At 47.3% G+C, this 23,089-nt stretch overlaps 1 protein-coding gene across 1 annotated transcript in view; it reads left to right on the top strand.

The window, feature by feature from the left end:
* LOC141271613 (scavenger receptor cysteine-rich domain-containing protein DMBT1-like) overlaps positions 1-23,089 on the top strand; it is a 45,530-nt gene that overhangs the window by 16,884 nt on the left and 5,557 nt on the right. Inside the window, exons 2-4 of the mRNA XM_073681657.1 lie at positions 1,869-2,186; positions 3,787-4,098; positions 22,626-22,943. Coding sequence (XP_073537758.1) covers positions 1,869-2,186; positions 3,787-4,098; positions 22,626-22,943 — 948 coding nt within the window. The remainder of the gene's footprint in view (positions 1-1,868; positions 2,187-3,786; positions 4,099-22,625; positions 22,944-23,089) is intronic.

Raw genomic sequence — 23,089 nt, forward strand, 5'->3', positions numbered from 1 at the left:
GATTAATAGAACAAGTCCCACACACAGCTAGAAGCCCAATATTTTTTCAGAGGTAGATGCAGAAAAAAAATATATTCAGTTTGCAACCTGATGGAGGTCTGTATAGATGGATTAATAGAACAAGTCCCACACACAGCTAGAAGCCCAATATTTTTTCAGAAGTAGATGCAGAAAAAAAATATATTCAGTTTGCAACCTGATGGAGGTCAGTATAGATGGACTAATAGAGAAAGTCCCACACACTGCTAGAAGGCCAAATATTTTTTCAGAGCTAGATGCAGAAAAAAATTATATTCAGTTTGCAACCTGATGGAGGTCAGTATAGATGGACTAATAGAACAAGTCCCACACACAGCTAGAAGCCCAAATATTTTTTCAGAGGTAGATGCAGATAAAAATTATTTTTAATTTGCAACCTGATGGAGGTCAGTATAGATGGACTAATAGAGAAAGTCCCACACACTGCTAGAAGGCCAAATATTTTTTCAGATCTAGATGCAGATAAAAATTATTTTTAATTTTCAACCTGATGGAGGTCAGTATAGATGGACTAATAGAGAAAGTCCCACACACTGCTAGAAGGCCAAATATTTTTTCAGAGCTAGATGCAGAAAAAAATTATATTCAGTTTGCAACCTGATGGAGGTCAGTATAGATGGACTAATAGAACAAGTCCCACACACTGCTTGAAGCCCAAATATTTTTTCAGAGCTAGATGCAGAAAAAAATTATATTCAATTTGCAACCTGATGGAGGTCAGTATAGATGGACTAATAGAATGATGCTATGCCCAAAAGATTTTACTTCACTAGGTGCAGTAAAAAAATTGGTATTCTATACACAGGTGGTATATCTTGCAATACAGATAGGCTACTCCACTAACTAACACACTCTGCAATAGGCCAAAAAGGATTAGCTTTGCTAGATTCAGCCAAATGCTGTGAAAAAAACTTGCACAGCACTGGCACAGACCTGCCTGGCAAAAACTGATAGGAACTGATGTAACCTAGTCCTGAAAAGGACTGCAATTACAATTAGTCTTTACTCCCACAATCTATCTATTTAAGAGCACAGACCTGCCTGATAAAAGTCGTAGGAAATGCTGTAACCTAGTCCTTAAAAGGACTGCAATCACAACTATTCCCTACTCCCAAGCTATCTGTAGATTTGTGCGAAAATTGGCTTGAAATTAACAAGGTATAGCGCACACAGCAACAGCGGTGCCGTCTAACACGCAGCTGCAGCAGTGAGAAAATGGTGGCGACGGGGAAAATGGCTTGGTCTTATAGGGCAAGGACATGTGACATACACTGCCAATGACACATACCCTTGCTTGTGTGAAAAACAGCAGTTCGCTCCGTGTGTGCGCTGCTGATAGGCTGACAGACTGCATCTCCCCACTGCAAATGCGGGAAAGAGAAAAAAAAATGGAGATCTTCATTATTCCTGCAGAGATCCATCCCCTGCCCCTCCCCCCGCCCCGCTGTACACTCAAACTGCATATTAACATTAATTTTCATCATTACTGAGAAAAAATCCAGTTATGATTTTGGTGCACGAACAGTTATCGAACATAACCTCGAACAGCCGAATTTTTCTCAAATCGTTCGTGTTCGCCGAACGGCTCGAACACCGCCCAAAACAGCTCGAATTTGAGATTGGCGAACAGTTCGAGTAGAACAACGCTCATCTCTAATCCTATCCTTCAGACCTCAGTTGTCCAGTTGAGTGCCCCTGGCCAGCAGTGTAGCCTTACCATTGTTTATTACACATTTATATAATGTTCCATGCAGAATGGGAATACTTTTTTGATAATATATCAGTGAATTATTTTTAGAAATTAACATTTTCCTTATCATTTTTTTTAGGTTCAGACATGTCTTTAAGACTGGTAAATGGCAATAGTCAATGTAACGGTCGTGTTGAAATCCTCTATAACGGAGCGTGGGGAACTGTGTGCGATGATTATTGGGATATTAATGCTGCCCAAGTTGTATGCCGGCAGTTAAATTGTGGCCAAGCTCTTGCATTTAATGGCAGTGCTGCATTTGGACAAGGACAAGGATTAATTGTACTGGATGATGTGCAATGTACCGGTAATGAACTACACGTATGGGACTGTCCACACCAACCTTTTACAGCACATAACTGTGGACACAATGAAGATGCTGGCGTCGTCTGCTCAGGTATAGTCGGATGGATGAAAACTTATTTAGTCATTTGTTATCATGTGTTTTGCATAGATGTTCATGCAGATCATATTTTCATGTTTTCTACCACTAAGGATTCTGCAAACAAAAAATAGTTTTTCTTAAGAAAATCTTAATGGACTGAGGTACTTTGTTCCTTCCTTATTGAACCCTAAATGGCTTTATGTGGGAGTAGAATTCCTTTGTTAGGTCAACATTAGTTTTGAGCGAATTTGTTCGGCATTTCAAATTCGTGTTCATGTTTCCCCCTTGTTCGTGCCAAAAATCGGCTCGCTCTGCGTGACAGCCTGGCAAATCAGGGATGTTCATGAGCAGAGCCGATTTTTTGGCGAAAACAAGTCGGATCCCCTAACATGAATTTGAAATGCCGAACAAATTCGCTCAACACTAATCAACACCCCAATAATGGAATCCTGATGGTTTTTCAACAGTGGTAATGATCCAACAAAGAACTTTTTAAACTTTCAACGCTTCTCATTATATTTTTATTTTAGCAATTTTACTATTTTCTCTAAATTAATTATCAAGAGAGATTAGGATTATTTATCCAGATAGATTAGGGTCCCAAGTGGGGACCTGCATCTGTGACAAAATAATGACGTATCCAACTAATAACTGTGCTAGTTGGGAATATGCCCTTGAGATAATGTACGATAGATTGATTTTGGAAGTCAGTGATTGTTTTTCTATGGACGTGGTTTTGAGGCTGGTAAATGGTAGTGGTTCTGTAGAAATCCTCTTTAATAAATCACGAGGAACTAGGTGTGATAATTACTGTCATACTAGGGATGCACAAGTTGTATGCAAGTAGTTAATTTGGCAATGCTCTTATATTTCAAGGCGATGTTGCTTTTTGCCAAGAGCAAGGAGTCATATTTTTACAACAAAATTTCTATTTTAGCCCCCAAATTTTGCATTTTCACAAGGGTAACAAGAGAAAATCCATCAAAAAATATGTTGAGCAATTTCTCCTGAGTAAACCAATACCCGATATATTGTGGAAAGGTACTGTTTGGTCGCAGGGCCAACCCCTAAAAGGGAAGGAGCGCCATTTGTCTTTTGGAACTCAAAATTGTCTGGAATCATTAGCGGATGCAATATTGCGTTTGGAGAGCCCCTGATGTGCCTAAACAGAGATATTTCTCCCCCATTTTGAAAACTACACCTCTCAAGGAATTTATCTAGATGTGTGGTGAACACTTTGAACCCCCAGGTGCTTCATAGAATTTTATAACACTGAGCCGTGCCAATAAAAAAATCTAACTTTTCCCACAAAAATGTGGTTTTAGACCCAATTTTTTTTATTTCACAAGGGTAACAAGATAAATTACACCATTTTTTGTGCAATTTCTCCTGAGTACACCGATACCTCATATGTGGAAAATAGCTACTGTTTCTTCGCACGCCAGCGCTCGGAAGGGAAGGAAAGTTATTTGACGTTTGGAACTCAGAATTTGCTGAAATCGTTGTTTGATGCCTTGTCGCATTTGGAGAGCCCCTGATGTGCCTAAATAGTGAAAACTTCCACAGTAAATTGATTTTGGAAATGACCATTCTCCTTTTTTTTTAGGTTCAGACATGTCTTTAAGACTGGTAAATGGCAATGGTCAATGTAACGGTCGTGTTGAAATCCTCTATAATGGAGCATGGGGAACTGTGTGCGATGATTATTGGGATATTAATGCTGCACAAGTTGTATGCCGGCAGTTAAATTGTGGCCAAGCTCTTGCATTTAATGGCAGTGCTGCATTTGGCCAAGGACCAGGATTAATTGTATTGGATGATGTGCAATGTACCGGCAATGAACTACACGTATGGGACTGTCCACACCAACCATTTACAGTACATGACTGTGGACACAATGAAGATGCTGGCGTCGTCTGCTCAGGTATAGTTGGATGGATGAAAACTTATTTAGTCATTTGTTATCATGTGTTTTGGATAGATGTTCATGCAGATCATATTTTCATGTTTTCTACCACTAAGGGTGCTGCAAACTATAAATAGCTTTTCTTAAGAAAATCTTAATGGACTGACGTACTTTGGTTCCTTCCTTATTGAACCCTAAATGGCTTTATGTGGGAGTAGAACTCCTTTGTTACGTCATCAACACCAGTGTTCAGCGAATTTGTTCAACATTTCAAATTCGTGTTCGGGGTTCCGACTTGTTCGTGCCAGCAACCTTATAAAGCACATTTTAACCTTATAACGCTTCTTGTATTCATTTTAAATATTCTACTGTATATATTTTTTAATGCCTTCGTGTAAATATTTTTTTGCTTACTTGTCAAAGCATAAGTAAAACTCATGCACAAACATGTTCTGCCACAATCAGGTCCGACCAATAAGACCTACTTCTATTTTGAAAAGATGGCCAGACTACTGTCATTGAAGAAGTGGCAGCTCATGTGAGGGTTTATCAATTAATCTAAATCCTTAGTGACATATGACGTATTGGTATGTCATATGTCGGCCCCCTGAATTTGAGGCAGGCCCAGCTCAGCTCTTGATGTGGCTGTTAATATGTAAAATATTGCTGTCAAGTGGTATTTAAAACAGACATCTAATGGGGTGCTTTGTCTTAATCACCCATCAGTAGTGCACCCACAAGGTGATCTTGATCGGGGGTCAAATAGGTTGCCATGTGGTGCCGGGTATCTGATGCCTTATTTAGAACAGTTATACTCAGGCTAAAATTGCCTGTTACTTCCCATTTAATGTATTGGGGTTGGGACTTTGTCATGGTTTCCTTTCCAATTTTCCTCAACCAACTTTCTGTTCTATCGAGTGTTGGAATTTTACATTATATATCCATTACCATGATATATATTTACATCTATGCTTCGAATTTGGTCAATCTTTTTTTCCTTTTGGAGAAATTTATTTTATTTCACCTCTTCAGTCACCAAAAATGAGAATTTTTTGGTTAAGTGACATTAAATTGATCTTTTGTGTGTACCTTATACTGCTGATAAAGATTCCTGTGTTCTCCCTTTATGGCATGATAAATATCTGTCATTATTACATTGAATAAATCATCCACTATCCACACTTTTAAACTCATTGTTTAACTCTGTTATCAAAAGAAGGGGTGTCTGAAGCCATAATTTTAATAATGTGTATGGTGACAAGTGGGTCAGTGGGTGCTTTCGTCCGCACCAGGGCTCTTCCCACTGGTGCGGACTCCTTTTCCCGTGGGCATAATACTGCTCAGACAACACAAGGTAAAGGTAAAACAGTATTGCAACACTTTATTGGGCCACCAAACAGACAATAACATATAGAATATTCCCATCAAAATACCCAAGATGGTGCATGTCAGTGATTCACAGGGATCTGCGCGCACACAATCCAAATTACTCACTATGTAGCTATCGGCAAGCGACCAGTGAGCATATGGAGTTCATACCTCTGGATTCCAATGCATGAAATATGTGTATATGCCCCCGTACGGTCACTGACAGATTCACGATAGCCTGACTACGATTATGCACTGCCACCACCGATCAGATTTGAAAAACAATACAGGTCTGATCGGACGCCTGCTTTCTGGTAGCGTATGGCTTTGGGGAGGGAACAATTACAGAGCAAAAGAAACAGAACTATTACATTTTATATTTAATCCAAAAGGGAAGCAGTGTTTATGAAAAATACACAAATGTTTTACAAATGAAGACAATACAGTACAGAATATACAGTTACACCAAAATAAAAAAGATTAATAAAAGACTTGCTATACCGTTCGCAGAGACGATTCAGTTTAGCTGTAGGGAAGGTGCTCCAATGGACCCTTATCGAATGGGATCCGTGCTACCAAATATGTAGTTTCGGGCATGAGTATGTACCTATCTTCAGCAGGGTGTTTCATGCCGAAGGGGGGAACTGACCACACACCCCCTCTGATGACCTCACGTGGGCGGGGCTCCACCCTTCATATTTTTAAAAACCCTAACTTCTGGGATAATTCCTCGCTGGTTGATCTCAGAAGCTAGCAAGATATACCATATTTTTTATTACGAATTTACCTTTCTTTAGAGATCACTAGTGATGGGCGAGTACTAAAATGCTTGGGTGCTCGATGCTCGGGTCAAGCACATAGGAATACTTGGGTGCTCGACCAGAGCAACGAGCCCAATGTAAGTCTATGGGAAACTCAGGCATTTTTCAGGCGGCTCCACCCCGGCGGTCTGCAGAGGGCCTAAAAATTGCCCAAATCGATGGGAACAGTGCTCAAATGACATGGGAACAGCATGGGGAAGACCCCTGGAAGCATTTCTGACTCCCAGGTCACTGCTATCAACAACATTGTCAGAGGTATTACGCCACTTTTACGGACTCACAATAAAACATACAAAAACCAAACGAAAATGGATTTTCCTGGGAAATATGTTAGGGAAAATCCTTTCCAGGGTAATGACTATTATATTAAGCAAAATAAATAACCAAAACCAAAACTACTCCTCCACACCTTGGGCTATGTTCACATGTAGCGGTTTTGATGCGTTTTTTCCCTTTTGCATTGCTTTCAACCGTAACAAATGCATTCACCAGGAAATGTCATTTTAACATTTTACAACCTTATCCGGCCATGTGGTGTGTGAGATATCACCAGACACATCGTGTTTCATTTATGAAGGTGGGACTCTGAAAGTCACAAAGCCTATTAAGGAGATCAGGCGGCCTTTACTATTCTTAAAGGGCCAGCAGTCGGCCCTCACTATTCTTAGAGAGCCATCAGCTGGCTATGTTTTATTGTTCCCATTACTAAAGAGTGGGTCTCCTATACTGTTATAGCGTATGCAGTGAGTGGCAGGGCTGCCCAAAATTTGGATGCACCCTAATACCACTTCGAAAATTTGGACACACCCTAATACCCCTTTGAAAGAGACTTAAAGTAGGGCCTTCTGAAAACAATGTTCCCATTATTAGGAGGTAGGTCTCTCATTGTGTTTGCCTATGCAGTGAATGCAAGGGTTGCCAAAAATTTGGAGGCACTTCAATGCCCCTTGGAAGAGACATGGTGGTCAGAGGGCCTGCTGAAGACAATGTTCCCATTATTAGGAAGTGGGTCACCCATTATGTTTGCCTATACAGTGAATGCAAGGGTTACCAAAAATTTGGAGGCACTCCATTGCCCCTTGGAAGAGATGTAGAGGAAAGCCTCGTGAAAACAATGTTCCCATTATTAGAAAGTGGGTCTCCCATTATGTTTGCCTATGCAGTGAATGCAAGGATTGCCAAAAATTTGGAGGCACTCCAATGACCCTGGGAAGAGACGTAGAGGAGGGCCTCCTGAAAAATTTTTTTTCCCATTATTAGGAAGTGGGTCTCCTAATGTGTTTGCTTATGCAATGAATGCAAGGGCTGCCAAAAATTGGGAGGCACTCCAATGCCCCTTGGAAGAGACGTGGAGGAGGGCCTCATAAAAAATGTTCCCTTTTAGAAAGTAGCGGGTCTCCTATACTTGTAATGCCCATGCACTAAGTGTATGGGCTGACAAACATTTACCCCTGGCTGGGGGGTATACATGAACATACTGTATAAAATTTTTTTTACGGGCATCATAAACACCCTTTAAAAAAATCATGTGGGTGTTGCAACACGGACCACGGTCACCCTGGTGATATGGTGGTGGAGGATGAGGAGAAGGAGGAGGACAAGAGCAAATAGCCAAAATCAGGAAGCATATACCCATGTGTGGGTGTGAAAAGGTGCATGGGAATACACCTCCCAAGAAAAGACACTGAATTTGAGTCTATGTTACGCTGCTATCATTCAGTGGTGTTGAGAAGTCTGGTCCAATCCAGCCCTTGTTCATTTTTGAAAGCGTCAGCCTGTCAGCATTTTCAGTTGACAGGCGGATGCGATTATCAGTTATAATTCCACCAGCGGCACTAAAAACCCGCTCTGATAAAACGCTGGAGGCGGGGAAGGCCAGGACCTCCAAGGCATAGAGAGCCAGTTCATTCCACGTATCCAGCGTGGATACCCAATAATTATAAGGCACAGAGGAATCATGGAGGACATTGGTACTGTCGGCAAGGTACTCCCTCAGCATCTTCCAAAACTTTGCACTCCTTGTGAGAGTACACCGCGCCTCAGGGCTTGTGTGATGGGAGGGGCTGAGAAAATTCTCCCAGAACTTTGACAGTGTTCCTCTGCCTCTGCTGGATTGGAGTTGTGTCTCTCTCGCCTGTAGTCCTTGGTTGTCCAACGAACTATGACCTCCGTCGCCAGCATTTTCAGATGGCCATTTTTTTTAATAGTTCCGCAACAGGGGCTTTCTGGTACTGTCCCATTTTTGCAGACCTGTCCTCCTCAGAAATAAGAGATATAAAGTTCTCCTTGTAGCGTGGGTCTAGAAGTGTCACCAACCAGTAATGATTGTCACCCTTAATTTTAAGAACGCGAGGGTCATGGAAAAGGCAGCGTAACATAAACTCAGCCATGCGTGCCAGATGGCTAACAATCAAGACTTCCATGTCCTCACCAAGAGGACGAGTGACCATGCTTGCCTCCTCCTCCTCCTCTCTGTCCTCAGCCATCCACACTTAACAGACGGTATGACAGTTGTGCAGGTAGTACCGTCTATAGTGCATGAAACTAGCTCCTGTTCTTCCTCCTCCTCTTCTTCCTCATTGTCACCCAATCCACGTTGGGATGAGATGAGGCTGGGCTGTGTGTAATCACCCTGTATGGTTCCTTGCTCCATCTCATTGTGTTCTACCTGCAATGCATCCTCTTTGATTGTGAACAGAGAGCGTTTCAGAAGACAGAGAAGCGGGATGGTGATGTTTATTATGGCGTCGTCGCCGCTCACCATCTTGGTGGAGTCCTCAAAGTTTTGTAGGATGTTACATATGTCTGACATCCATGTCCACTCCTGAGGTCTTATGTGTGGAGTCTGAACTGAATACCGATACCCTTGTTGATGCTGGTACTCAACAACTGCCCTCTTCTGCTCACAAATCCTTCCCAACATCTGCAGTGTAGAGTTCTAATGCGTGGGGATAGCTCACAAAAGTCTGTGAACAGGAATCTGCAAACACTGCTGAAACAGGCAAGTGCGGCGGAACTGTAGGTGACTTTCTAAAATGGGCACACAGGCGGCATACTTTAACAAGCTGATCCGGCAGCTCCGGGTAGGATTTGAGACTGAACCACAAGGTTAAGCACATGGGCCAGGCATGGTACGTGTGTGAGCTTGCCTCGCCTCAGAGCCGCCACCTGGTTCCGGCCATTGTCACACACGACCATGCCTGGCTGTAGGTTCAGCGGTGTGAGCAACAGATCTGGCTTCTCTTTCAGAGCTGTCCACAACTCTTCAGCATTGTACGGTTTGTCACCTAAGCATATTAGCTTCAGCACAGCCTGTTTCCGCTTGGCCGAGGCAGTACTGCAGTGCTTCCTGCATGTGAGTGATGTGGTCATTTCGGAGATGGATGCTGAAGAGGAGGAGGAGGCTGAGGAGCTGTAGACTGTGAGGGCAACCCTGATTGACCTAGGGCCCGCAATCCTTGGCGTCGGGGGGACGTGTTCCGTTCCAAGGTCCGACTGGGTCCTGGCTTCCACTATGTTAACCCAGTGTTCTGTCAGTGAGATTTACCGTCCCTGCCCACAAGCACTTGTCCACGTGTCCGTAGTTAGGTGGACTTTTCCGGTAACTGCGTTGTTGAGGGTACAGCTAACGTTTTGGGACACAGGCTTGTGTAATTCACCGACAACACATCGGGAGAAATAGTGGCGGCTGGGGACCGAGTACCGAGGGATGGCCGCCGCCATCAGGTTGCGGAATGCTTCCATCTGCATGAGCCTAAAAGGCAACATTTCGAGCACAAGCAGTCGCGAAATGTGGGAATTTAGTAGTGTGGCCTGTGGGGCGTTGGCTGCGTATTTGCGCTTGCGTTCCAAGGACTAGGGTATGGACAACTGAACGCTGCACTGGGACAAGTACGTGGACGTGCTTCCTGATGCTGCTACTTGAGAGTGTGCAACGACAGGTGCAGGGCAGGAAGCATCTTCGATGCACCATGGACAGGGGATTGGCTTTCATGCACAACAGCGGAAGAAGAAGTGGTGCAACCCACAGACACTGTTCCTGTACCCTGGGGTTTGGCCCACGAAGTCGGGTGCTTTGCTGCCATGTGCCTGATCATGCTGGTGGTGGTCAGGCTGGTGGTTTTGCCACCCCTGCTGATGCTGGCCTGGCAGGTGGTGCAAATGGCCCTCTTGGAGTTATCGGCAGAGTCTTTAAAAAACAACCAGACTCAGGAAGACCTAACAGTTGTACTGGCAACTTCCTTCGTGTTGTTGTTACGGGAAACAGTTACCTGCCTTCTGTCTGCGGTCACCACACTGCTTCTTCCTGCCTGTTGGTGTGCTCTGCCTCCCTCCCCCTTTGTGCTGCGTCCTCGCTCTGCATGTCCTCCTGCCTCCTCCATCACCTCATCTTCCACTTCCTCACCCTGGTCCTCCTCCTGACTTTCTGGCAATTGTGTCTCATCATCATCCACCTCTTGTGACACTTTCCCACCGCCCCCTTCGTGTGACCGTGGCTGCTCAATATTTGGGCATCGCTACATGCGATCTCCTCTTGCACCGCTTTAAGTGGACCTGGAGGAGGATCAGGGTGAGGAATATGCAGTCCAGAATCACGGCTACTGAGACTTGACCGTGTTGAAGACAGGGTGGTGGTGGTGTCAAAGTGACAGGAAGCATTATCCGCTATCCAACCAACAACCTTTTGACACTGCTCTGGGTTCAATAGTGGTGTGCTGCGGTTCCCTAGGAATTGGGACAGGAAGGTCGGGTGAGAAGATGTGGGTGTTTGTTGTGGCACAATTTCAGCTTGCCCACGACCTCGGCCTCTGTATGCACCATCACCATCATGTCCAGTACGCTGTCCCTTGCCACGCACCTTGCCCATTTTAAATGTGGGACAATATCTTCTACGCTCACTAAAATTGGCTGAATTTGGAGCGAAGTTATATGTTATCCGTGTGACAGAGAAAACACAGTTTTAAATACCTGGCCTGTAGGTAACTATTTTGAACAGCAAACCGGTGTCAAAAATTTGGCTGACACACTGACAAAAGAATTTAATGGAGGCCAGAAATGGCAGAATTTTCTGAAAACGTATATGTGATCCGTGTGACGGAGAAAACACAGTTTTGAATACGTGGCCTGTATGTAACTATTTTGAACAGCAAACTGGTGTCAATTGCTTCACTGACACACTGAAACAAATTTTTAATGGAGGCCAGAAATGACAGTATTTTCTGAAAATGTATATGTAATCCATGTGATGGAGAAAACACGGTTTTAATATGCTGGCCTGTAGCTAACTATTTTGAACAGCAAACTGGTGTCAATTGCTTCACTGACACACTGAAACAAACTTTTAATGGATGCCAGAAATGGCAGTATTTTCAGCGCAATTATATGTGATCCATGTGACGGACAAACCACAGTTTTAAATAGCTGGATTTTTAGCGCTGTAATATAGAAAGGACCTGGCTGTATTCTGCAGTGCCAACAAGCAAATGGCGCAGAACAACGGTGTTCTCTGGATTGCTTTTTAAGCAAATAATGAGGATTAAGATGCAAAAAAAAATTATTCCTGGCCCCTGAGACCTGGACCTATTTCTAGAAATATCTAACAGCAGCTGAATACAAAACTGGAATGGAGCTTCTTGTGCTATGTGCACTGTAGTCTACTCTATACCCTACCTCTCTGCCTATATACACTGCCAGCCTGATATATCTGAAGATGGATTAGTCCTCAGAAGGACTGTTTGTTGAGATGGATATGTGTCTCTAATGTAGTTTGGTACACCTACACTTACTGCAAACAAGCAAATCTCTTCCTAGCTCAGCAGCACCTCTCCCTACACATTCTGATTCTGGAGTGACTGTGTCAAGCATGGCAGCTCCAGGTCAGATATAGACCTGATAACAACCAACATGGCTACAGCATTACAGTGAGTGGCAGGCAATCCCTGCATGTTCATTGGCTCTGTAAAGAGCGCCAAACATGCAGGGAAGAGACCAGAGCTCCCGCCTAGCAACCCCGGAAGTGAGTTACTCGGGCGAGGACCGAGCAGTAGCGAGCATGCTCGCTCATCACTAGAGATCATACATAGCATAGCTGTGGTCTGTTATTGTTGTACTTTTGCATTATGGTTCACTGGAAAGATTCACAGGTCCAGAAAATTATGCCTATTGTTCCTTAGCTGACCCTGCCGGAAAAAAAATATGTGTCCCATTATTATCGGAAGTTTAGGACTTCCGATATTCCATACTTCGTGTCTGTGCCGGTGAGACTGCAGATTTCTGTTGACCGAATGGGGATACCCTGGGAGTGAGAGAGAATTCTTTTTGAAGCTGGGAGCTGCATCCTCCTCATCTAGGTGTATATTTATCACAGACCTGTGCCACAAGGAAATATATTTGTATGTTAATTTGAATGGACAGGTGAGTTTGCCACCTCACCGGTGTGTACTGTGATTTGCATGAAGAGCTTCTTTAACTCTGACAGATGGTCAATAAGGGATGGGGGAAGAGGGGATTGGGGGAGAGATATTCTTAATATTTTTTATGACAGTGCAAAATTACACAGTCTCACTTTCCGCTCACTCACCAGGATTAGAGCAGCAGCGACTCCGGGGCTTCAGAACTGACAACTCCCACCAGTGGCACCACACTTTTGGCGAGCACCCACAGAGTGGAAGTAATGACAAGCTTAGGAAGCTGACAGTCGATTGATGAATGTGGCTAGGCGACAGGATGGTGCCCAACCTAGCTACTCCGAATGTCCCCACAGAGCCAGGTGACCGAATGGTCCCAACCTAAATTCTCCAAATGTATCCCTGGGTGTCAAGTGAATGGAGGGTCACAATCCTATCTTCCTAAAACAAATCCATGGGTTCAGTGTTATTCAATGGAGTAGATATGTGTTTTTCCTGCTGGGGCCGTAGTCCCCTAAGATGACATCCTGTAGAAAGACAAATCTATGTCCCTCTTAATAGAGCCTTGTTGTCCTAGTTGTTGCTCTGGCAATTCACGCTGATTATTTTTTCAGAACTATAGAATTCCTTTTTTATACCCACATCTGTGGCTCAGGTCATTATCCACAAATCAGGGGGGAGGTGGGATGAGTTTAACTCTCATTGTTTGAGCATTTAATCAATCTACATAGTTTGTCCTTCTCTCTTTTGTGGGTCTACAAGCCACAGGGTCAATGAAAAAATTTAGCAAACATCCATTGTTAACTCACCCTGCGTCCCTGGCTTGCCGAGTTAGCAGAAAATAAGTTGCAGTAAATATCAACTCAAGTGTCAATATGCAGGCTTATATGAACAATAAATTAGCACACTAAGCCAAAGGTTTAAATTAAGCATTTTTAACAATGCTAGAATAACACTACCCAAGATAACAAAACCCTGTACAGGAAGGCACACATATTAGAATTATTAAAATTTTTGGCTTTAATAATTCATACATATAAAACATAAAAGATTACAAGTAGAGGTATCACACAAAGTATTACATAGACATCACAGGTCTTGCAGAACAAAAAATGCACTCTCAAATATTGTCAAAGTGCATAGGTTATTATAGAGGATAGACTGCGGTGGAATCCTAGAAATCAATAAATAATAAAAAAGTACAAGTACCTTTTTAATAGATTCTACCTATATTATCCAGAGCCATTACTTATTGTAGCCATTAACATTGCAGATTTGTATGGGAAGTGCATATTCATTCAAAATAGTAACATTCAAGATAGTCACTTGCAGTCTTGAGATAGTGAGCCTGTGTGTTTCCGAGCTTCCACCCAGACACACACAGCTCAGACACACACAGGCTTAGACACACACAGTCCAGATACAGTCAGCCAATCAGTGACCACTTTGCTGTACCTTCTTTGGACAAATCAAATATCTAGAGGAAGTTAGAGCTGTGGCTGGAACCTCAAGCCCACACTGGAGGTGAGTATAGACGGTATTATTTTATAAGGGGAAAACACGGTGAATGAGAATGGGTTATCGTAGTAGTGGACAACCTATTTAACTCCTGTCTCTGATTTTCCTTCTCTTGGTATAGTGTTGTTCTCCTTAATTACACTAGTACCAGAGTCTGGTTCTAAAGCTTTACTTACATATTTTTTTTTCCACTTATAGACTTTCTCTATTTAATAAATTCTTAACCTCTTTCAAGTGCTATGTTCAGCTTCATTCTTCATATGCTCTTTTAGGTTAAAGGAGAAAATGTACTCCTGTAATACATCTGTGACACCCCAGGGGTCTGGTTGCCACAGTGATAGAGATATTACGTCTGAGAGCAGGTGGGAGGTCCTTTGGTCAGGGATCCTGTGCATGCCACACCTCCTGCCCAGTCTTGGGAGGGGAAGGACTTCCCCTATATAAACCCGGGGCTGAGGCAGAGTTAGGGAGAAAGAAGACAGAACAAGAGTAGAGAAGAGAAGCAGCATAGCAAGAAACATCAGGAGCTCTGTGGGGAGCAGTGTTACAACGAGTCAGGGGCTGGCAGCTACAGAGCTCGCCCTGACTGAGAAGATTTCTTACCGGACCCGGAGTCCGAGGCTGTGGGGACTACATCCTACCCAGCAGCAGAAACCGTCCGGCAGAGGATTTCAGGTCCTCTGGCCCAGAAGCCGGAAGGCACGGTGACACGCGTGGGACCAGCACCGCCATCGTGGAGCGGAAGCCATTAGAAGGCCCCGAGTCACCGGCCATACGGGTGAGCACCACACGGTACACTCAGGGACGTGGGCTACTTATACCCGCCTCTAGCAAGGTAGCCAGAAGAGTACAGTTAGTTGGGAAGGCCTACAACTCCGCCTGGCCAGGGGAGATCCCATCTGCTCAAGGACTGACCAGGCCCCTATCACTAGCAAGTACTCCGGGAGGGTCTATCTTTGTCACCAGTAAAGACCCTGAACTACACCGCACCGTCTCTGAGTGGTTCCTGCTACCCCCATCATCCACGTCGGCTGCCCTGAGGCCATACCCCTCCCGTTGGGGGTTATACCATCCACGCTGCACCATCCTTCCACCGGCCTCAGCGGTCTGCCCTGCAGCGGCAGCTCCATAGCTGCATTCAACGGGTGGCGTAGTCACCAACCATCTACTGCTAGTACATCGCCGCTCAGTTTGACTCCCTGGGCGTGGACCGGGTCGCCGCCACGAGACTACAACCCTCAAGAGATCCGGCTCCGGGTAAGCTCCCGCGTGCGCAACGCAGCGCGACACAGGCCCAGGGGCGTGTCAACTTTGGCGTAGTCGGCAGGATTTCGTGCCCGCAACCACCGGGTACTGCGTGCCTGAAAAGCAAAGACTGTTCAAACTTACCAGTGGTGAAGATTCCCGCTATCCGTGGAGGTTTCCCGCCATCCGGCGCCATCTTCTACCTTCTTCCCGCCATCCGCGAAGTTTTCCCGCCATCCGGCGCCATCTTCGACCTTCTTCCCGCCATCCGTGGAGTTTTCCCGCCATTGGACGCCATCTTGAGGACGCCGCGCGGGAAGAAGAGGGGCGTGGACTCCGAAAGCGCGCGAGAACTGAAGCCCCGCCTCACGTCCGGACGTTGCGTAAGGTCCTGGAAGGAGCCCAGCAGACGCCGACGTCACCGGAGCGCGACGGAAGGTCCTCAACCCTGACGATCCACTGCGGAGCCGTGGCCTACGGAACAGGATCATCGCAAGGTAGGCCACGGTCCACTAGGGGGGAGGAAGATGTCGGATACGGAGGAGAGCTTCACTGCCTCAACCCCCGCCAGCGCCACCGCTGCTGCAGTTATGCCCTTCACCATGCCCTATATCCCGGGAGCAGCTTGGCTACCCCAGTACTCAGGGGAGTCACATACCCTGCATGACTTTAGAGAAAAGCTGGATAGCCTCTTCCAGGTGTACCCCCTCACAGAAGAGCAAAAAGTGAGCATCCTGGTGGCCCAACTAACCGGGGCAGCCAAAAGGGAAGTAAAATCCTGGCCACCTGGGAGGAAGACTGTCGCAGGGATACTAACCCGGCTGAGGGACACCTTTGATACCCGCACCTCAGCCGAGATTAAGCTTAGATTCTACGGGTGCAAGCAGCGAGCGCATGAGAGTATAAGGGACTATGCACTAAACCTACAAGAGGCCCTGAGGGCCATAAAGCAGACCGACCCTGATGGGGTGGGAAACGAGGACAGGCTGTTGACTGAACAATTTATAGAGGGTTTATATTGCAATGCCTACCGAACCCAGTTGCGGGCAATGGCCTTACAGGATCCCCATCTGGACTTTGCACAGTTCAAGGACAGAGCCATCCGGGTGCTCCGAGAACCGGCACCGGGTGGCGTTGTGACCCACAGGCGCCCAGCTATCACTTACCACCAGGAGGCGGCGCCCTTGTCGGCAGGGCCTGTGGGAGCTGATGCGCAGGCTTTGGACAATGACCCGGCTCCAGACCTACGCCATCAGGTCCAAGAGCTAGCTAAGAGCGTTGCTGCGCTAACCCGAACTGTGCAGTCTTTACAGGTTTCCACCCCAGGGAAGATCCAGCTGGCATCCGGACCGGAGGACATCCCGTGGCGTCGACCAAGGAGGACCCCACCGGCCAGAGGAAGACCCAGTGACCGATACAGCGAGGACGGACGACCCATCTGCCGCCGCTGCAATCAACCCGGACATATGGAAAGGTACTGTTCTTTAAACGGGCACAACCTGGGGTAGAGGGCCAACCCCCAGGAAAAAGATCACCAGGCCCATCGAACTGGCGCGACAGATATGTGGGAGGACGTCCAGTCTTGCCTGTGGTACTGGATGGCATTCCCATGAGTGCCCTACTGGACACCGGGTCACAGGTCACCACTATCCCGTACGTGCTCTTTAAGCAGTACTGGAATGACTCGGATATTACCCGCTACCCTGACGACGACTTGAGTATCATCGCCAGCAATGGCCAGCCCGTGCCACAGATCGGATTTAAAGAGGTGACCATCAAAATCGGTAGAGTCGAACTGGCAGCACAGGGACTGATCATTGTAGACATTGACAAACATGAGAGCCACCCAAAAATAACTCTAGGAACTAATGTAATTGAGAATTGTCTTGCAGAGGTGATTTTCCTTCTACAGCAGGTTGCCAAGAACGCCAGCTCCGGCGAGCAGCGAGTGCTCCAGAAAGAGATCCGGGCACTGATGCGACGGCAACAGGTGGAACTCTCCGGCGGTGAGATTGGTAGCGTAAGAATGTGTGACCCTTTCCCTATTGCCATGCCCCCAAAAAGCGAAATGATGATTTGGTGCCGGGCAGCTATTGGTCTGAGAGGCAGAGATTACCAGGCAATGGTAGAACCAGTTTACTCAGACAGTAGGCCCACCATTTTGACAGCACGGGGGGTGGTCAATGTACGCCATGGGAGGGTGCCCGTTCGCATAATCAATATCGGGGAGAGGGAAGTGTACCTGCCCCGGTATGCCACGCTAGCAAAATTATATACCATCAACCAAAACTCTATACAGTCTGTGGAACCCTTGCCTCCATCTCACCCGGAGGAAGGTAACGGCTCTAAGAAAGTAATGGAGGATTGGTGTCAGCAACTACACTTGGGAACTGACTCCACTCCCTCCCACCAGAAACAGGGAGTCTACCGGGTGGTTCAAGAGTATGAGAGAGTGTTTAGTAAACACCCGTTAGACTTCGGGCGAGTCAAGGGGGTAGAACACCGCATCCCCACGGGAGATCATCCTCCCATAAAAGAGAGGTATCGACCTGTACCCCCTGCACATTACCAACACGCCAAGGGGATGCTTAGAGACATGAAGGAGGCTGGGGTAATCCGGGATAGCTGTAGCCCCTGGGCAGCCCCGCTAGTTTTAGTCAAAAAGAAAGACAACACCATGAGGATGTGTGTAGATTACCGGAAAATCAACCGTATCACACACAAGGATGCGTACCCCTTACCAAGGATAGAGGAGTCATTGGCTGCTTTAAGATCTGCTAACTTCTTCTCTACCTTGGATCTCACTAGCGGGTACTGGCAGGTTCCTGTAGCAGAGGCGGACCGGGAGAAGACCGCATTCACCACCCCGATGGGACTTAGTGAGTTCACCTGCATGCCGTTCGGACTCTGCAACGCCCCAGGAACCTTCCAACGATTAATGGAGTGCTGTCTGGGCCACAGAAACTTCGAGACGGTCCTGTTGTACCTGGACGATGTCATCGTATACTCCAAAACTTATGAGGACCACCTGAAACACCTGGCGGAGGTGTTCGAAGCTCTGGCGAGTTACGGCCTAAAGGTGAAACCCTCCAAGTGTCACCTCCTGAAACCAAAGGTGCAGTACCTGGGACACGTGGTGAGCGCTGACGGAGTGGCTCCCGACCCCGATAAGATCACCGCAATTAAGGGATGGCCAAGCCCCTCCAGCGTAAAAGAAGTGCGGCAGTTCCTCGGGTTGGTAGGCTACTACCGAAGGTTTATTCCCGGTTTCACCAAAAAGGCAGCGCCTATGCAGGACCTCCTGATAGGCCAGTCCCGGAAGGCCAAGAACCAGAAGCCGCCCTTCAAATGGGAAGAGCTAGAAGAAGAGTCCTTCCGCCAGCTGAAGATGGCCCTCACGGGGGATGAAATCTTGGCGTACCCGGATTATAGCCAGCCCTTCATCCTCTACACCGACGCCAGTAACATCGGGCTAGGAGCCGTACTGTCCCAGATCCAGCAGGGGAAAGAACAAGTAATCGCCTACGCCAGCCGAAAACTGCGACCCACCGAAAGGAACCCCGAGAATTATAGCTCATTTAAGCTAGAGTTCCTGGCCGTGGTATGGGCAGTCACTGAGCGCTTTAAGCATTACCTTGCTTCTTCCCGGTTCACCGTGTACACGGATAACAACCCGTTGACACACCTGGACACGGCAAGACTCGGTGCCCTGGAGCAGAGGTGGATGGCCCGTCTGTCCAACTACGAGTTCATAATCAAATACCGGGCAGGGCGCTCCAATACTAACGCGGACGCCCTGTCCAGGATGCCCAACCTGCCGGACGAAGGAGAAGATCCGGAGGGACTGGAAGAAATTGAACTCCCTGCGTTCCACCGTCATGGGACTATCCAGTATTCCCACCGGGTAAGGAGTAAGCAGGCTGCTACGTTGAACCCCTTACCTCACTACAACTGGGCGGAAACGCAAGACAGCGACCCTGCCGTCCGACTGGTGAAGGAGATGCTGACTCGGCCGGAGGCTCGCCTTGAACCAGACGCTCCGGAGGAAGCCAAACAACTATGGGCAGAGAAGAGTCGACTGTTCCTTTACAAAGGGAAGTTGTGCCGCAGAATGGTTAACTCCCGGACGCATGAATTACTCTGGCAAGTAGTGGTGCCACGAAGAGACGCAGCCATGGTGATGGAGGCATACCACGACGGAGCTGGACACTTCGGGTGGAAGAAGCTGGAGTTCCTGCTGCGCGAGCGATTCCACTGGGTAGGCATGAGGGGAACCATTGAGAAGTGGTGCAGAGACTGTGGCCCGTGCAACCTGAGAAGGAAGGACCGCGCCAGCCAGAAGACTCCCCTGCAGTCCATCGTCACCCGGCAGCCGTTGGAACTGGTAGCCTTGGATCATGTAAAACTGACCCCAAGCAGAAGTGGCTACGTCTACGCGTTAACCATCGTGGATCATTACTCCCGGTTTCTGGTTGTCGTCCCCGTCAAGGACTTAACGGCTCAAACAGCAGCTAGAGCCTTCCAGCAGCACTTTTGCCGTCCACACGGGTACCCGGACCAAGTGCTGACGGACCAGGGACCTGCCTTTGAAGCGGAGGTCTTCCAGGAATTCTGCAATCTGTATGGCTGCCGGAAGATAAGGACGACACCCTACCATCCGCAGACTAATGGACTTTGTGAAAAAATGAACCAGGTGGTAATGGATCTTCTAAAAACATTGCCCCTGGAAGAACGCAGTCTGTGGCCTGAAAAGTTGCCCGATCTGGTGGACCTATACAACCACATCCCGGTAGGTTCCACCAACTGTACCCCGGCTTACCTAATGAGGGCAAGACCTGGTAAGTTACCTGTTGACCTGGAAATGGGAGTCCTGACACCCGAGGACACTTCACCAGAAACAGACTGGGACACAGAGAGGCAGCAGCAGTACCGGAGAGTACAGGAGAGCGTGGAGCGAAGTCTCTGTCAGGCTAGGGAAAGACAAGAGAAAACTTACAACCAGTATGCTCCCGCTGTTCCCCTGGTACCCGGAGAGCAGGTCTTGAAGAGGAAGAGACGGCTCCACAAGTTGGACGACCAGTGGGAGAAGGACCCGTACACCGTACTGCCCTCAAGCCACGAAAACCCGAAGGTCTGTACCATCAGTAAAGACGGAGGGGAAACCACAGCCATTGTATCCCGGGACCACCTGAAGAAGTGTCCCGAACAACTGAGGAACCCTGAAGAGGAACAAGAAGACCATCGACCCGTAGAGGAAAGGGAAGATATGGTTAGTACCGTGCTCGGGGACTTCCCTCGGTCTTGGACTCAAGTCAATGGTGCAGTTGTGGTACCCGTACTCACCTTCCTCCAACCATCATCCCAAGAACCTACGGAGCAACCGGTAGAGCTGGAAGAACAGCCGGTCCAGGAGGCAGAAGACTCTACACAAGCAGACCCGGAAAATCAACCCTCTGCTTATAGTGAGCATGCCATACCCCTAGTGAGCCAGAGGGCCCATGGACAGCTGCCCAGTTTACCCTTGGCAGCTCCTACACCCTGTAGTTCAGGGCCAGACAGTCAGCTCCGTAGGTCCACTAGGGCCACTAGAGGCCAGCTACCCGCACGTTGGAGGATCTAAATGTTTAAGCTATCTTATAATGTTTACTTGTTTATAGTTGCTTGTGTATAATCTTGTTTTTCTAGTTCTTTTAGGAGTCCTTGGTGGATTTACCGGGAATCCTTGTACATAGTTGGAGCGTAACCCAGGATGGACTAAAGACTGTTAAGGACTCGGGGCAGGACAGGCCCCTACCTGGTTACGTCTCCCTGTTTTGGTGAAATGGACACCTTGCTTTTCAAAACTGCACCCGGTTGCGGACACGCCGTAACCATCTTATGTGTTTTTCTTATTGTATTGTTATTGTTATACCTTGTTATGTTTTTCTAAAAAAATATGTTTAGTCCCGGAGTACTAAATTTCACTAGGGGGGAATGTGACACCCCAGGGGTCTGGTTGCCACAGTGATAGAGATATTACGTCTGAGAGCAGGTGGGAGGTCCTTTGGTCAGGGATCCTGTGCATGCCACACCTCCTGCCCAGTCTTGGGAGGGGAAGGACTTCCCCTATATAAACCCGGGGCTGAGGCAGAGTTAGGGAGAAAGAAGACAGAACAAGAGTAGAGAAGAGAAGCAGCATAGCAAGAAACATCAGGAGCTCTGTGGGGAGCAGTGTTACAACGAGTCAGGGGCTGGCAGCTACAGAGCTCGCCCTGACTGAGAAGATTTCTTACCGGACCCGGAGTCCGAGGCTGTGGGGACTACATCCTACCCAGCAGCAGAAACCGTCCGGCAGAGGATTTCAGGTCCTCTGGCCCAGAAGCCGGAAGGCACGGTGACACGCGTGGGACCAGCACCGCCATCGTGGAGCGGAAGCCATTAGAAGGCCCCGAGTCACCGGCCATACGGGTGAGCACCACACGGTACACTCAGGGACGTGGGCTACTTATACCCGCCTCTAGCAAGGTAGCCAGAAGAGTACAGTTAGTTGGGAAGGCCTACAACTCCGCCTGGCCAGGGGAGATCCCATCTGCTCAATGACTGACCAGGCCCCTATCACTAGCAAGTACTCCGGGAGGGTCTATCTTTGTCACCAGTAAAGACCCTGAACTACACCGCACCGTCTCTGAGTGGTTCCTGCTACCCCCATCATCCACGTCGGCTGCCCTGAGGCCATACCCCTCCCGTTGGGGGTTATACCATCCACGCTGCACCATCCTTCCACCGGCCTCAGCGGTCTGCCCTGCAGCGGCAGCTCCATAGCTGCATTCAACGGGTGGCGTAGTCACCAACCATCTACTGCTAGTACATCGCCGCTCAGTTTGACTCCCTGGGCGCGGACCGGGTCGCCGCCACGAGACTACAACCCTCAAGAGATCCGGCTCCGGGTAAGCTCCCGCGTGCGCAACGCAGCGCGACACAGGCCCAGGGGCGCGTCATATCTATAGTGGAAGGATGGCAGGGTCCAGAATGCTGGCATCCCGAATTCAGACCGTAGTTGTCCAGTTGAGTGCCCCTGGCCAGCAGTGTAGCCTTTTTATTGTTTATTACACATTTATAGAATGTCCCGTGCAGAATGGGAATACTTTTTTGACAATATTTCACTGAATTATTTTTGGAAATTACCATTTTCCTTATCATTTTTTAGGTTCAGACATGTTTTTAAGACTGGTAAATGGCAATGGTCAATGTAATGGTCGTGTTGAAATCCTCTATAATGGAGCGTGGGGAACTGTGTGTGATGATTATTGGGATTTTCATGCTGCACAAGTTGTATGCCGACAGTTAAATTGTGGCCAAGCTCTTGCATTTAATGGCAGTGCTGCATTTGGCCATGGACAAGGATTAATTGTATTGGATGATGTGCAATGTACCGGTAATGAACAACACGTATGGGACTGTCCACACCAACCATTTACAGTACATAACTGTGGACACAATGAAGATGCTGGTGTCGTCTGCTCAGGTATAGTCGGATGGATGAAATCTTATTTAGTCATTTGTTAACATGTGTTTTGCATAGATGTTCATGCTGATCATATTTTCATGTTTTCTACCACTAAGGGTGCTGCAAACAAGAAATTGCCTTTTTAAGAGAATCTTAGTGGATTG

Source organism: Phyllobates terribilis, unplaced genomic scaffold, assembly GCF_046119375.1.
Source record: "Phyllobates terribilis strain yellow unplaced genomic scaffold, ASM4611937v1 Scaffold_5__5_contigs__length_657084704, whole genome shotgun sequence".
NCBI lineage: Eukaryota > Metazoa > Chordata > Amphibia > Anura > Dendrobatidae > Phyllobates > Phyllobates terribilis.